The 18,104-nt window shown below is 31.6% G+C and overlaps 1 protein-coding gene across 5 annotated transcripts in view; it reads right to left on the reverse strand.

Moving 5' to 3' along the window:
• Positions 1-15,761, reverse strand: part of osp (myosin phosphatase Rho interacting protein outspread) — a 442,634-nt gene extending 426,873 nt beyond the window's left edge. For 3 of the 5 annotated variants that reach the window (XM_073967644.1, XM_073967645.1, XM_073967641.1), the window contains exons 1-2: positions 15,201-15,761; positions 6,037-7,178 (exon numbers count right to left, since the gene is read on the reverse strand). In XM_073967644.1, coding sequence (XP_073823745.1) covers positions 6,037-6,222 — 186 coding nt within the window. In that variant the 5' untranslated portion in view covers positions 6,223-7,178; positions 15,201-15,761. The other 2 variants (XM_073967642.1, XM_073967643.1) reach the window with 2 other exon arrangements.
• Positions 15,762-18,104: the final 2,343 nt, after the last annotated feature.

Consider the following 18,104-nt stretch of genomic DNA (forward strand, 5'->3'; position numbering starts at 1 on the left):
AGGAGGGTTGGCGTTTTTTTATTTCGGATGACGACTTCTATTTTGCTATTCAAAATAGTCAGGATTAATCCTATAGTTGTTGTTTTAATATTTTATTAAAAGAACTTTAATTTATTAGTGGGAAAAATCGGCGATGCATACCAAGGGGTAAGACAGGGAAGACTATAGTGTAAGATCTCGCAGACCTTCTTACCGGTGTATATATAGAGAAGATTTTATCTTCAACCCTCCGAGCGAAACTTCCCATTGAAATTCCTCAAAGCAGGCAAACTAGATTTACTTCTTCTTGCCAACAATTGTCGTCCTCCGTTATACTACACCGTTTCACCACCATAAACTTTGCGTTAAGCTATTTATATATTTCAAAACATTTCCTACATATTTTCCTTCTTTCTTTAATTGCATAAGAAAAAAATATTTCTATTTTTAAACCACTTTTAGTATAACATTGTTCGCGTAAAAACTCCTAAATGGATTTTTCTTTTATTTTATTGTTTATGAACAACATTTTGCAAGTTTGTTTTCTTTTGTTCATTCACATTTGCTGTCGCTGCTGCTAAAGAAACGTGCTTAGGCACACAAAAATGTCTATAAGAATTCTAATTTTGTATAGCCGTAACAAGCCCAGCAGATAGACATTTAAAGTAATTGCTGTTGTACAAGAATAACTACAGCAATATATAGCCTTCTTTTTGCTAATTTAGATATTTATATTTAGCTAAAAAGGTGTAAAATAAGGAAAAACTTCTCAAACCATTTCACGACTTGTTCTTGGTCCTAAAAAATATTTTTGAAATATGCAAGACCTGTTCTTGGTGCTCGAAACTTTTTTTGAAATATCCACCACTTGTTCTTGGTGCTCGAAATTTTTTTTGAAATATCCACGACATGTTCTTGGTGTTATTTTTTTTTGAAATATCCACCATTAGTTCCTGGTGCTCAAAAAATATTTTTTAAAAATTCACGACTTTTTCTTGGCCCTCACAAATATTTTTGAAAAATCCACGACTTGTTTGTGGTCCTCAAAATATTTTTCAAAAAACCACGAATGGTTTTTGGTCCTCAATATTATTTCTAAAAAAACACTTCTTTTTGTTGAAACATTTTCGAAAAAACCACGATCTTCAAAAAATTGTAAAAATTCCAATATGTATCTTTAAAAATATTTTTTAAAAAGGCGACGATACCCAAATATTATCTTTAAAAAATCCACATTTCTCAAAAAATATGTTTAAAATCCAAGATCCCCAAAAATATTTCTAAACAGTTAACGATTCCCAAAAAATATTTTTAAGAAATAAACAATACTCAAGAAATATTTTTAAAAAAATTACGATCGTCAAAAAATATTTTTAAAAAATCCACGATCCTTAAAAAATATTAAAAAAAATCCACGACGTACTGAAAAAATATTTTTAATAATGTGCGATCCTCAAAAAATATTTTTAAAAAATCCACGATCCTTAAAAAATATTAAAAAAAAATCCACGACGTACTGAAAAAATATTTTTAATAATGTGCGATCCTCAAAAAATACTTTCAAAAACTATTTTTAAAAATCCACGATTGTCAAAACCTATTTTTAAAAATCCACTATTGTCAAAAACTATTTTTAAAAAATTAACGATCCTCAAAAAGTATTTTGAAAAAATCCATGAACTTCAAACAATATTTGACATGACTTCTCAAAAATATTTTCAATAAATTCATGATTCTCAAATATCTTTTTAAAAAATCCGCAACTTCTCAAAAATATTTTTAAAAAATCTACGACTTCTCAAAAAAACTTTTTTTAAAAAATCCAAAACTTTTCAATAATAGTTTTTAAAAAAAATCCACGAGACGATGCTCAAAAAATATTTCAAAAAAATAAACGACACGGCGATAAAAAATATTTAAAAAAAAATCCACGACACGGGATAAAAATATTTCAAAAAATCCACGACACGGAATAAAAAATATTTTTTTTAAAATGTCACGACTTCTAAAAATATTTCAAAAAATGCACGACACGGGATAAAAAATATTTTTTTAAAAAGTCACGACTTCTAAAAAATATTTCAAAAAAATGCATGACACGGGATAAAAATTATTTTTTTTAAAAGTCACGACTTCTAAAAAATATTTTTTTAAAAACTCACGACTCCAAAAAAATATTTTTAACGACTTCTAAAAAATTTTTTTTAAAAAATCCACGACTTCTAAAAAATATTTTTAAAAAATCCACGACTTCCAAAAAATATTTTTAAAAAATCCACGACTTCTAAAAAATATTTTTAAAAAATCCACGACTTCTAAAAAATATTTTTAAAAAATCCACGACTTCTAAATAAAATTTTTAAAAAATCCACGACTTCTAAAAAATATTTTTAAAAAATCCACGACTTCTAAAAAATATTTTTAAAAAATCCACGACTTCTAAAAAATATTTTTAAAAAATCCACGACTTCTAAAAAATATTTTTAAAAATTCCACGACTTCTAAAAAATATTTTTAAAAAATCCACGACTTCTAAAAAATATTTTTAAAGAAACCACGACTTCTAAAATATATTTTTAAAGAAACCACGACTTCTAAAATATATTTTTAAAAAATCCACGAGTTCTAAAAATATTTTTAAAGAATCCACGACTTCTAAAAAATATTTTTAAAAAATCCACGACTTCTAAAAAATATTTTTAAAAAATCCACGACTTCTAAAAAATATTTTTAAAAAATTCACGACTTCTAAAAAATATTTTTAAAAAATCCACGACTTCTAAAAACTACTTTTAAAAAATCCACGACTTCTAAAAAATATTTTTAAAAAATCCACGACTTCTAAAAAATATTTTTAAAAAATCCACGACTTCTAAAAAATATTTTTAAAAAATCCACGACTTCTAAAAATATTTTTAAAAAGTTTTCGACTTCTAAAAAATATTTTTAAAAAGTTTTCGACTTCTAAAAAATATTTTTAAAAAATCCACGACATCTCAAAAATATTTTAAAAAAATGTACGATCCTCAAAAAATTTTACTAAAATCCACGACAAAAAGAAATATTTTAAAAAATCCACAGTCCTCAAAAAATTAAAAAAAAATCCAAGATCCTCAACATTTATTTATTTATAAATTCGCGATCCTCAAAAAATTTTTAAAACATCCATACTCAATAATATTTTTAAAAAATCCATAACATTCAAAAAGTTCATAAAAATTGTAAGATCCTCAATTTTTTTTATAAATTCACGATCCTCAAACTACTTTTAAAAGATCCACGACTCCCAAAAAATATTTTTCAAAAATCTACGATCCTCAAAAAATATTTTTAAAAAATCCGCGATTTTCAAAAAATATTTTTAAAAAATCCACATCTTCTAAAAAATATTTTTAAAAAATCCACGACTTCTCAAAAATAAAACGACAAACGACTTACAGAAAATATTTTTAAAAAACAAACGATCCCCAAAAAGTATTTTTACATAATCCACAATCCTCAAAAAATATTTCTTAAAAATCCACGACATCTCAAAAATATTTTTAAAAAATCATGAAATATTTTTAAAAAATCACGATACTAAAAATAATTTTTTAAAATATCCGATCGATACTGAAAATACATTTTTAAATAATCCTCTATACTGAAAATACATTTTTAAAAAATCCACGATACAAAAACATATATTTTTTAAAGTATTTTTAAAAAATCCAAGATCCTCAAAAAATATTTTTAAAAAATCCCCGATTCTTAAAAAAATATTTTGAAAAAATCGATGAACCCCAAAAAAATATTTTTTAAAAATCCGCGATTGTCAAAACAGTTTTTTGAAAAATACACGATCCCCAAAAAGTTTACAAAAAATCCAAGATCCTCAATTTTTTTATAAATTCACTATCCTAAAACTATTTTTAAAAGATCCACGACCCCCAAAAAATATTTTTAAAAAATCCGCGATCCTCAAAAAATATTTTAAAAAATCAGCGATTCTCAAAAAATATTTTTAATAATCAGCGATTCTCAAAAAATATTTTTAAAAATCCTCAACTTCTCAAAAGTATTTTTTAAAAAATCCACGACTTTTCAAAAATAGTTTTAAAAAATCCACGACTTCTCAAAATATTTTTAAAAAATTCACGATCCTCAAAAAATATTAAAAAAACCACGACCAAAAAAAAATATTTTAAAAAATTCACAATCCTCAAGAAATTAAAAAAAATCAAGTTCCTCAAAATTTATTTATCCATCCTCAAAAATATTTTTAAAAAATCCATAACCCTCAAAAAGTTTATAAAAATTCCAAGATCCTCAAAATTTGTTTATAAATTAACGATCCTCAAACTATTTTTAAAAGATCCACGACTACCAAAAAAATTTTTTAAAAAATCCGCGATCCTCAAAAAAAATTTTTTTAAAAATCCGCGATTCTCAAAAAATGTTTTTAAAAAATCCAAAACTTCTAAAAAATATAAAAATATATAAAAACGACGACTTCTCAAAAATATTTTTAAAAAATCCACGACTTCATAAAAATATTTTTAAAAAATCCACGACTTCATACAAATATTTTTAAAAAATCCACGACTTCATAAAAATATTTTTAAAAAATCCACGACTTCATACAAATATTTTTAAAAAATCCACGACTTCATAAAAATATTTTTAAAAAATCCACGACTTCATACAAATATTTTTAAAAAATCCACGACTTCATAAAAATATTTTTAAAAAATCCACGACGTACTAAAAAAATATATTTACAAATTTACGACATACTAAAAATATTGTTAAAAATTCACGACGTACTAACAAAATATTTTAAAAAATCCAAAACGTACTAAAAAATATTTTTAAAAATCCACGACGTATTAACAAAATCCACGAACTTCAAAAAATATTTTTAAAAAATCCACAATTTATTTTTAAAAAATCCACAATCCGAAGAAAATATTTTTTAAAAAATTCACTATCCTAAAAAAATATTTTTAAAAAATCCACGATCCTAAAAAATATTTTTAAAAAAATCCACGATTCTCAAAAATATTTTAAAAAAATTCAGGATTTCTCAAAAATATTTAAAAAAAATCCACGATCCTTAAAAAAATATTTCGGATTTTTTTAATCCACGATACTCAAAAATATTTTTAAGAAATCCACGACCCTTAAAAAAAATATTTTGGATTTTTTAATCCACGATACTCAAAAATATTTTTCAAAAATCCACGATCTTCCAAAAATCCACAATCCTCAAAAAATATTTTTAAAAAATTTCACGATGTACTAACAAATATTTAAAAAAAATATCCACTATGCTAAAAAATATTTTTAAAAAATCCACGACTCCTCAAAAACATTTTTAAAAAATCCACGCTCCTCAAAAATATTTTTAAAAAATCCTCGATTCCCCAAAAATATTTGTAAAAAATCCACGTTTCTCAAAAATTAAAATCCAAAAAAAAAAGTTTAATATCCCTGACGTTGTGGTAGCCTCCCCACCGTTTTGGGAGTGCGTAATATACAAATTAATAAACACATAAAACTTGGCGGGCTACCTGTTTGACCGATATAAACACACATCAAAAAAATTTTTTCAGAATTCCATAACAAATTCCCCGCCAATCAACAACAACACTTTACAAATTTTTTTCGAGTGGCATGATTTAAAATGCATATCACGTTTCATAAATTTGTCAAATAAAACAGTTGTTTAATAATGAAGAGACATGATCAGAAAAGTTAATAAATAATAAATCCCAAGAGGGCGGAGGAGGAGGAGTAAAGAAATTGATTGCCCCGGAGACAGACGAATGCTGTACAATTTCTTCAAAAACTAAAAAAAAACTACCCACGCTGAGAAAAAAACTCCCAAAAAAAAGTGTTCGAAATTATTTGAATATTTTTTGGGTTTTTGTCGTCCCTCCTTTTGCTAGAAATTCTAAAACAAAATCAGTGGGGGACACCACCACATCATATGAGACACACAAGAAAGGGAGTGTTGTTGTGGTGTCATTTGAAATATGCGGCATTTTTTGTCTTCTCGCTCTTCATTTGACTTACCCGATTGCATTCCAAGGCAGCAGCGCTATGCTCTTCACGTTGACGAAAACAATGACTGCATTTACTTTTGTTGAAGATATTTGGTGAAAATTTACGACAATCCGAGGTGCGTGTCACCCCAGTTGGCGGTGATGATGACGATGATGATGTTGGCGGTGGTGCTGTGGCAGCCATGGTAGACGACATGTTTGGAATTTTGGTTTTTTTTTCTGTTACGTTAAGTTTCGTCGTTTTGCTTTTCAGAATTTGGGTTTGGTATCCAATTTGAAGAAAAAAAAAGCTACAGATATTTGTTTGTGGAGCTTTTTAGGCTGTTTGCTGTTGAACCGCCAATGGCTGCTGCTGTTGTTGTTGTCGCCGTATTGAAATTAGACAATAAATAACTTTATTTTTTGTAGACGAAGCTTGACTCTTTTTTTTCCTTGTTCGAATGACTGGTTGCTTGGTTGGTTGTTTGGGCTGGTTTGGTTTTGTAGGGAATTCAAATTCAGAAATACCAGATTTTGTTTCTTTTGTTGGATTTGTAATTTATTTAAATTACTTGACTTGCTTTGTGTCCATTCAAAAATATTTCATAACAAATTTTTGTCGGTTTGGTTTGTTATTTTTGGTGGCCACCACTCTGGGTCGATCGGTTGTTTGGGCAATGCTCTTGAACCCCACCAATATTTAATCTCCTATGTACAGCATCATACATTTTTGGGTAGCCATCACAAATGGCCAGTGTTGTCATGCGTTGACTTTTGTAGGCTACGGCAATTACTGTTTAGCTGGGTTATAGGCTCTTTCAACACTTTTAATATTTTTTTTTTTGTTTTATTTTTATTCACTTACTGTTTCCCGTTTTCAAGTTATATTTCTTGTTTATTTTATGATAATTATTTTTTATCTTTTTTGCTTCGGATTATTTAAATTCTTTATTTTTTTATCTTTTTGCACACTTTTTATGTTATCAAATACTTTTTGTATAATTTTTTATCATTAAATTGCGGCGATATTTAAATTTGTTTTGTTTTTTTTTTTATTCACTCAGGTTTTTATGATGATAGCAACTGACTTCTACGACAATTTGGTTCACTTGTTTGTTTTTGTTTTTTTTTTTTATTAATTCAAATTTGTTTACTTCGTTTTATTAGCTTTCTCTGAAATGAAAATAAACATATAAACACACAAATTAATATGTATTCTAATGCAAAACAAGTGAAAATACCTAATATCAGATGCATAGGTTTCGACTATATTATTCTTGCGTTTTTTAGTGAGACATAAAACAAAAACACGAAAAATATGCGTAAAGTTCGGCAGAAGATTTTCATCCCCCTTAGAGCTTAATTCGCTTACAAAATGTTTTAAAATAAACTGGGATATCCTTTAGTTTGCAGTTTGACACTTATTTGGGGTAGAAGACTTCAAAACGAACATTCACACCGAACAGTCATATGTTTTTAATTCGGGAAAAAATAAAAATTTTAAAAATGCGAAACAGAAAAAACACTTCCGGTATCTCCCACACACAAAATTTCAAAGCTTTTATCAAAAGTGCAGTATATGAGCAGCTCTCTGGTTCTTTTGAAATTTTTACCGCACGTTGTGCTCGACGGCCCTAATACGACGGTATAATTTTTTGAAGGCAAGTTTATACTTCCTGAGATAATGGCCCAAAAGCTTAAAAACCCTACCGGCATCAAACGGACTACATCACATCTTCGGTTACCTCATTGACAAAAGTTCAAAATTATCGTTCGAGAGCACTTCGATTATAATTTTGAAATTTTTACCGAAGGTAATTCTAGCAATCCTTTTTTAAATTGATTAACTAAAATTATCGGTTGGGACTATAACTATCGAAAGTAGTGTCTGAAATGTCCAACCTTTGCGAATCGTAATATTTATGTTTTACATAAATCAAGATCGAAGATAAACTATATCGGAGGTAGGGATAGGTAAGAAAAGCAATAATCAATTTTTCGACTTTTCGATTTTGGTCCAAAACTAAAAATTCGATATTTCGGTCTAGCGATTGTTTAAGTTGACTTTAAAATCGGTTACAATCGATTATTCGTTGAATATCGAGTTGTCTTTTGAACCTTTGCTCAGATGATTTTGTAGCCATCAGAAAACTGTAAAACCGCCAAACTCAACGAAAATCTATGGGCAAAACCGAACACAAGATAGTCGATTATGCGATTTTACCTCCCACTAAAAGTCGACTTCGACTTTTGACTGCAAAAAGTCGATTAATATAAAGTCGACTTACCTATCCTTAATCGGAGAAATCCTTCCGGGACCTTCCTCACAAAGTTAAAAATTATTTTGAGATTTTCCACAAAGGTAATCATTGTAATTCTGCTTATAACGATATGTTTTCGTGGGCTAGTCCATAGTTCTTAATGTTATAACCCAAGAGTATCCAAATTCCTACAGTGATCATCTAAAACGATTGATTGACACCATAACTATATTGGTAAATTTCGTCCACTACCTCCTCCACACGTTCGTGCTATGATCCAAATCAAATTAGCTTTCATGTAGCTGATAATAACTGGTGATCCAACTAGAGGTACTTTTTTCAACAGCCTTTTTTAGACAGATTACGAGTAGTGTCACGTGATCATGTTATTTTTGTTTAGTACGGTTTGACATTTTATCATGAAAAAGCTTACGCCTCTACAACGTTTACAAATCGTTCAACTGTATTACGAAAGTTTGCGTGATGTGGTGAGTGTGTTTCGAGCCTAATTTTGTTCAGTGATTAGGCACATTTCTGGCTTTATAGGTATGTAAAGAAGCAAAATTGCCATATTTGGGAAGAAGAGCAACTTAAAGAGATTCAAGAGGTCCCACTTCATCGGTCCAGTTCGACCGTTATTTTGCCGTGATAACCGACAATTTGATCTCTGAAGTTTAAGCTCGTAATTGCGGCGATATTTGGTTTCAACAAAACGGCGCCACTTCCCACATATCGCATCAACAAATAGATTCATTGAAAGAGCAATCGATTGGTCTCATATCACTCCGTTAGTTTTTTTCCTGTGAGAATATGTAATGTCAAAATTGTATGCGGATAAAGCCGCTTCGATTGCTGTCTTGGTGGAAAACATCAGACGTGCCATTCGCCAGTTTTCAGTCGAAAAGCTTGAACGAGTAATTGAAAATTTGACTCAACGGATGAACTGTCTGAGACATAACCTCAGCCAATATTTGTTACACATATGGTCTGTTCCAGAACCTGCAAGAAGCTACTATTTTTTACTACGATAACATTTTTTCCTTTATTTTATCAAAAAAATAGTAAAAATTAGTAGATTCTTGCAGTTCTGGAACTGACAAATAATCTGTAAAAATAAATGTCATCGAATGTTCTTTCAAATTATATGCTCTGTTCCAGAACCTGCAAGAAGCTACTAATTTTTACTACGATAACATTTTTTCCTTTATGTTATCGGAAAAATAGTAAAAATTAGTAGATTCTTGCAGTTCTAGAACAGACCAATAATAAACTTTCCCCATTCAATTTGATTTTTCTGTGTTTTTTTAGAGAATGTAGGAACCTCTAAATGGATCACCCTTTATAACAACAACATGCATATGGATCTAGGATGTATTGGATATTCATATTGGCTCTATGCAGTGACAATATTGTTGGATTGTGTGCATTTATAATTTTGTCTTCGAATTTTCATTATAAAAATATTTTCGGGTTTCTTTAAGAAGACCGAATAGATGACAAATATTCGTCGTAAGTTATACTTTTATATTTTCGTGGGTCACAAAATACTCAAAATTATTTAATTGCCAAACTATTTGCGAGTCCAATTCTGCATTTAGCATACTTTGAATTTTGTCATAGTTCCCTTTATAGTGCTGGATATTTTCAAAATTTTCGGGAAGTGGCGTAAATATTTCAGTTATAGACATGGAGAATATGGCATGCCATATCTACATACATATTTTTCACCACGAAACTCTCTAGTACAAGAGCGATTGAGATTTTACCGTTGATAAGACATGCATTCCATTAAACTACCGTCAGATCTATTTGAGGAAATATATTTGTTCATAAAATTTATGACGAAATTGAAGGAAGACGAATCATTAGGACAAAATTTCGAAACATCCTTTAGCCAGTACATCCCATGAATAAGAGAAGATCCACGTCGTTGGAATTCCACTCTCCAATAATATTTTTCGATATTTTCGGGAAAGGGGATCAATATTTCACTGTAGACATAGGGGAATATGGCATGCCATATCTACATATTTTTCACCACGAAACTCTCTATAGTACAAGAGCGATTGTGATTGTGCCGTTGATAAGAAATGTATTCCAGCAAACTATCGTCAGATCTATTTGAGAAAATATATTTGCTCATAAAATTTATGACGAAATTGAAGGAAGACGAATCATTAAGATAAAATTTCGGAATATCCTTTAGCCAGTACATTCCATGAATGTGAAGAGATCCACATCGTTGGAATTCCATTCTCCAATAATATTTTTCGACAAAATTTTCGGGAAGTGGCATCAATATTTCACTTGTAGACATAGGTGAATAAGGCATGTCATACCTACATATTTTTCACCACGAAACTCTCTAGTACAAAAGCGATTGTGGTTGTGCCGTTGATAAGACATGTATTCCAGTAAACTATCATCAGATCCATTTGAGGAAATATATTTTCCTATAAAATTTATGACGGCATGGAAGGAATACGAATCATTGAGACAACATTTAGGAGCATCCTTTAGCCAGTACATTCCATGAATGTGAGGAGATCCACATCGTTGGAATTCCACTCTCCAACAATATTTTTCGGCAAAAATTTCGGGAAGTGGCATCAATATTTCACTTGTAGACATAGGGGAATATGACATGACATATCTACATATTTTTCACCACGAAACTCTGTAGTACAAGAGCGATTGTGATTGTGCCGTTGATAAGAAATGTACTCCAGTAAACTATCGTCAGGTCCATTTGTGAAAATATATTTGCTCATAAAATTTATGACGGAATGAAAGGAAGAAGAATCATTAAGACAAAATTTCGGAACATCCTTTAGCCACTACATTCCATAAATGTGAAGAGATCTACGTCGTTGGAATTCCACTCTCCAATAATATTTTTCGACAAAATGATCATCAAAAACTCCATTATTCATTTTGAATAAGGAAAATAGTTACCGGAAACGGAAATCCAAGCAACGAGAGCATGTGACCGCATAATTACGGATCAATCGAGCCTTTTCAGAAAATGACAAATTTGAAGCTTCATCATCATCAGCTCAGAAGTATCAACGTTGTCAATAATTTTTGATAGGATGACCAAACTTTCCAACCATTTGGATTCGGCTGCTGAAAAGGTTATAAAAACATTGGAAGACTGAACTATATAATCTTTGCAATGGCTTTCTTGATTTCTGCTTCCCAATGAGCTGGAGACGTTCTAATACGTTTAAGGATGCGATTACCGTCATCATGTTGAATAAGGCTATTCACATATTATTCATCCAAAGCTTAGCAGCTGCAACGTTTCGTGATCGCGAACTGGCCGAACTGTATAATCATTGCAACGGGTTTCTTCTTTTCTACTTCCTAGTGAGCTAGAGTCGTTCTAACAGCTTTAGGGATGCGATAACCGTTATCATGTTGAATAAGGCTATTCACATATTATTCTTCCAAAGCATTTGCAGCTGTAACGTTTCCTGATGGCGTCTGTTTCCTCAAAGCGATTGTCATAGCACTTTTTAATTAACAAATGCTTTAGCTATTTGTAGCTATAAAATATTTTATCAATTCCTCACCACCTTCTATCATAGCGCTGAAGTTCAGATCGAATAATTTTAGAATATTTTTCCGTTCGAGATCGTTTTTGCCCACCGGAGCCAGGACTACTTGCTGATGAGACACATTTTCAACAGCTCTACAGCTTCGTGCATAGTTTGGTTACCACCTGGATTAAGGTTATTCATGGCATATTCATCACCAAGAGGTATGTCTGCACAAAGAAGACCACTTGATCTTCTTGATTGGCAATAAAAGAGCTGTAACCTTCAAACCATTCTTCATCATTTATAATACCATGTTTGATATACAATTCTGTGCTCATCAAGTACCTGGCTGCCTCAATTACTTTCGTCGGTCTAATTGTCTCAGTCATACAATCATGCTGATATTCCATGTGACATTTAAGATGCAATTGATGCAATTACACGTGCGTGATCAAAATGTTTCGGAAGGGAAGTAATGGTTTTTATTGACTGATATGGGTACATTTACAACTACACCACGAATTGTATTTTGTTTTTCGAAGCATAGTGCAACAATAATCATGAAAGGTAATCTAGCCATTAATAGTCGTTCCTCTACTCAAGATAAGACTTTTAGAGGGCTTTGAATATTTGATAAGTCTAAGCCGTTTGATAGACAAATATTCGGGGTTTTGGCATTCTTTCATTCACTAGCAGAAGCAAATCATACAGGCAATAGTCGACTACGATTTCTAAACATTTTACGACTAATAATCGATTAATTGAAACCGACTTTACGTATCCCTATATCAAAAGGGGCGCATTGCTTCGTTAGTTACATATTTGTCTTTGTAAGTTCACAGGTCCAAAAAAGGTCACAAAATTCCAAAAAGCACCTAAATACATATTTTTTTAGGAAAAAAAAACACAACACATTTGATCTGTCGCCAATGATGAAGGCCTCAATTCACACAGGACGAGGATATATTTCTGTCCGAGAAGCCCACTAATTCTTTTACTTGTTTTATACTAATTTAAAAAAATGTCAATAAATGCGATTTAAAATCTAATACCACAGCTTGTTTTAATATCGCAACTCCAAAATCAGACCAGAATGGGAAATATTTTGTTTAGTCTCCGTTGAGGTCCGATTTTCGGAATTGTGAAAGGTTTTTAGCCACATTATCCAAACATAGTAGCAGAAATTTGGTATTGGGTATAAAATATTTCTGCAGAGAATTGTCGGTACAGGTCCCCGTGTTGATATAGCTCCCATGGAAATGAACCGCCCGAATTTCGGTATTTTAAAGATTCAGACACATCATTCGGCCCCGTCGAAAATAACGCGACAAAAATAGTATTTCTCTATAGATATTTTCTATTTTAAGAAGAATTCATTGTTTATCGACATTACTTCTGTGCTCATATCTTCGTCCCTTGGCTCTCTAGCATTGTAGGGTGTTATCAGATCGTGCTATCTTATTTTAAAATTTTTCATCGGACTTGATATTCATTACATGGTTCTCTTTAATATCCTCTTCTGCGAGTATTCCACAAAATGTTACGGAACATGTTTTCCCTAAATAGCCAGCCTTGTGGGCCGGGGATTTAAAACTTTCTGCTATGGACAGGTGTTTGGCTTAGACATATAGCGTGGGAAAGGCACCCCACCTCCTACGAAATTCATTTAATATACACAACAACGGCAGACATTGAGTTTTGCTGCAAATTTGATGGAAATTGGTTCAGTAGTATTAAAAAATCAGGCGTGGTTGGGTCTTTAGAGGCCTCAAAGAAGTACTTAAATTGTAGATTAATCTGTAAATGTTTAAACCGATACATTCGTAATTTTTGCAAATATAGAGTTTTTAAAAATATCGCATAGGGGAGGTACCCCGCCCCCTATGGAATTCAATAAAATACATACATATGTAGCCTGTTTTCGGGGGCCATCCCTGTACATTCCCTTTCAGGAAATTTCGCCTCAGTAGTTTTTGCAGAAAAAAATTTAAATTGAAAAAAGTGGGCGTGGTCAAATTTTCTTTGCATAAAAACCTATGTTGGTTTAACATTTAAAACATTGTAAATTTTCTCTAAGTAGCCGGCCTTTAACAATGGAATTTTCGCAACTTCTGTCATTAACATTATTTTGGGTCGGTGAATATAAACGAATTTTCAGAAGTTAGAATGAATACCAAATTTTAAGTGAGCGAGGAATCCCTATATTGAAATAATTTCAATCAGGACAATTGTGAATAAAAATTCCGTGCGGAATTTCCGCAATTTCACAATTTTTTATTTCCATATTTACGTCCAAAAAGAGGATATTTTTGTCGATTCGGATAGAATATTCCATAATAAAGTGATTCCAGTAGTTTTCATCGTTTTAAAACATTGGTTTTAAAAGCATTTAATGTTTTAAAATTATTTTTCGTGCAGAAAATTCCGAGGTATGATTGATTGCCTAGAATATGTTTTGAGCCAGAAATAACATTTGCACAAGTTTCAGTACTATTAAGCTGGGAATGCTTATGTATGTATATCCGGGGTGTTTATATGCGGGAAATACGGTATTTTAAAATTATTATTGGCCAATTCCCCATAATTTTGGCGGTGCTTAATATCAATGTCAATAGTTATCCAGATAAATAATTAAATAAACCTATTTTTTTTATGGCCTACTTAGGAGAAGGTCAATAGTTAAATAGATTTCGTATGGTCGATTTTATCCAACTTCAGGCTTTTTCACTTGTTTTGGTTTATTATTAATAAGATTGCAATTTACAATTTCTAAGCTTTTCATAAGCGTTTTTTTTTCAATACAATTTCGTAATTTCCCAAAAATTTGCACAGTATATTTTACACAAAATTTCGAACTTCATATGTATTTTCTGAACTGTAATTTCAAAACGTTATAAAATTTTGTATTGTTTGCACTATTTTTGTTTTGCTTTATGGCCGATCAAATTCCCATTCCTTGTGGTGTAGTTGGGGTTTGTATTGTTGTTGCTGTTATTGTTTATTTCTTATATTCCTTATGAATTCCAATTTTATTGGGTTTCTTATTCCGTTTTGTTTTTGCTTTAGAAAAAAAACCCCACCACAATAGGTATAAAAATAAACACAGAATGGAGGAGGCAAAGCCACAAACAGAGGCTAAAAACTCATAACTCGAGAACTTTACGAACTTTACGATATTCGCTACACAATACTACACTTTATGTTATGGGCATTTGTTTTTTGTTGTTATTTTATTAATTTTTTTATTTTTTACTTCACACTTCATACAGAAAATATTTGTTTGCTTCTTCTATTTATTTGGTTGGATGTTATTTACTTCTTCTCTCTGAGACGGGGAGACTGTTTAGCAGCTCCATTACATGTACGCACACACACACTTAACACTGACTTACGTATTGAAAACATTCAAAACACACCGTTGATCGACGTATGCATTTACTGATGTTGTTGTTTTTTTTGTTGCTATTATTTTATTAGTAACCCCACGTTGTTATTGGTTCTATTGTTGTTGTTGTTGTTGCTTTTGTTATTTCACTTTTGTTTCATTTCATTTATTTCTCATTTCAATTGAATGAAAAAAAAACACACATGTATAAAACAACAACAAACAAAACTCTAAATAATAATACACAACACAAAACGAGGTTTTATTTTTTGAAAAATTGATTTGAAATTAAAGACCGATATTTGTTGTTGTTATTGTAGCCGACGTCGTCGTTGACAACATTTGTTGTCTTCAAAACAGAAAAAAGGAAAACACAACACAACTTCTCGTTTTTCTTTTGCTTTATTATGGTTTTTTATTTCGTTAAAATGCATTCACGCGGTTTTACGTGCGCTCGCGTCGAATTAAATTTTTAAATTGAAAAGTTGTTTAGTCTGGCTGTGCTCTGTTGTTGGGGTTCGTCGTTCGCCACAACAAACACACTCGGTTAGGTATCCACCAAAAGAGTATAACCCAAGCAAAGAGAGAGAAGCATGTGGAGAGCACAAACATTTGATTGAGTCTTTGCCCATTACACCTTACCATGTTCGCGTGTTGTGTTGGCGCTAATTTAATGCCGGTAAAATTTGATGGAGCCCATGAGATATGTTGCATGGCATTGACAGAGTTGTTTGTTGGTTTGATTCGAACATTTTCTGTTCGATTTTAACTGGGTGTTATAGTAAACAGTGTTGTCAATCCACCAAAGCGAAAGACACGCCGATCAGACTCATGCATGCATTGATGCAAGAGTGGGTACAAATCGTTATCTGGATTAGTTAAACCTAATTCCGAAACAATTGGTGTCAGGAAGTGAGATTACGATAATCCCAAAATGCAGTTTAAGGATCTACGAGTGGAAGATTTGAAGAAGGAGCTCGGTAAATGGGAGCAGTCATACACAGGCAACAAAACTTAACTACAAAAACGACTGTTCGAAGAGTTCAAGAACCGTGGAATGAACATCGACGCATATGAGTTCGACAGTAAGGATGAAGTCGAGTTATCGGAAAGCGGCGAGTCCAGCGGTGAGGAAATTTCGTCGGTAGCTGCCAAGGGCGATGATTTAAAAATAATGATGACTATGATGATGGAGAAATTAGTTGCTAAAATGGAAGAAAATTCCAAAAAGAGCGAAGAAAATTCCAATTGAGTGTTAGAAGAAATGTGCAGAAAGAGTGAAGAAAATTCCAAAATGATGGAGAAATTAGGAGCTAAAATGGAGATGATCATGAGGGGAAATTATCTGCCAAATTCGACGAAAACTTGGAAGAAGAGAACTCTAGAAAAAAAAAACAGTTCGAGAACATCACGTAGGTGATTGAAAAGAGATTAGAAGACGCAGAGGTATGTACATGCTAAAGAGTTAGTTAAGAAGATTCTGTCCACATCCTTTAAGGCCTCGACACATAAGTCGATGGTAAGACTAGCAAGGTTTCTTGAAACCAATTTTGTTGAAGTTTCTTTTCAAGTTTCGTTAGTGTCCACACACTTTAACGCGGAATTTAAGCTTTTTGCATGTCCTCTTTATTTTACCATTCGCGTTTGTTGTGTTTCTCTTACCAATAAAAAAAACAAACATAAATAAACTAAAAAACAACACAAAATAATTAACATTAATAATTAAATTTTTACTATTTCATTAATTAAATGTTTTTTTTTAATCTTTTTATGCTTGTTTTGTTGTTAACGTTGGCTTGAGAAAATAAAAATGACAGAAAATGCGAAAAAAAACTTGCAACGAATAACAAGAAGAGGAAACACAATAAACACAGAAAACCATGTACATGGGTTTCACTACTTCATACCCCTCGCCTAAAACTTGACGTCGTCATGTTGAAATCGTGCTAGTATGACACTCGACTAAGAAGCATGTCATTCTTACTTAAGTCATATCTGGTAAATGACTGAAGGCCAAGTTCGACCTAATTCAAATGTGATTCTGAAATTCTATTTTTTAGGTCGAACTTGGTCTTTAGTCATTTACCAGATATGACTTTAGCAAGAATGCCATGCTTCTAATGTGTCGAGGCCTTTAATGTGTTCAGTAAATCGACTTTTTTGAATTTTGATGAAAAATTTAAATATAAATTTAGGGATTTGTTAGGAATATCGTAAGAGTATTTTCGCAATCAAAAACCCAAGGTATTGTCATGTAAGAATATACAGATATTTCTCTTCCAAGTTTTCGGCATTTTTAAAAGTGGCCCGAGATCAGGAAAACTTTACGTTTTAGAGAAAAAAATATTTTTTTTTAAAAAATGCTTAAAAAGCTTCAAAAATAACAATTTCATATAAAATTTTAAGTTTCCACACAAAAAAAAATTCTCCGCCCTAAGTGGGTCAAATTACAGTTTGAAATGACTGCTTGAGATTCTTGGAACGACAAGGCTGTAGCACCACTTATGGCATTGAAGGGGGGCTGCGTACTATTCCAGAGTATTTTCGTCGCTTCTAGAAACAACTATGAAGATAGAATGACTGCACTCGAACGTAAGTATGGTAGTGAACATAAGCAAGAGATCTACAGAATGCAACTGAGGGAAAGAGTCCAGAAGGCAAATGAGACCTTACAAGACTTTGCGGCTAAAGTAGAGCGGTTGGCGCAGTTGGCATGTCCAGGAGAGACACATCTATTGGTGGGGCCGCATAAAGATTGAAACATTTGCTAGAGGTATTCGTGATCCGGAGATACAATTTGCAACATATGCGGCCCCGATGGGAACATTTGCAGAAACCGTGTCATTTGCGCTGGCCCAAGAAACCGCGAGGATAATGGTGAAACCTCATGCTTACAACGTGCAGAGGCTGC

This window comes from Musca autumnalis, unplaced genomic scaffold (genome assembly GCF_047663935.1).
Source record: "Musca autumnalis isolate F117 unplaced genomic scaffold, ASM4766393v1 scaffold_2, whole genome shotgun sequence".
Taxonomy (NCBI): Eukaryota; Metazoa; Arthropoda; class Insecta; order Diptera; family Muscidae; genus Musca; species Musca autumnalis.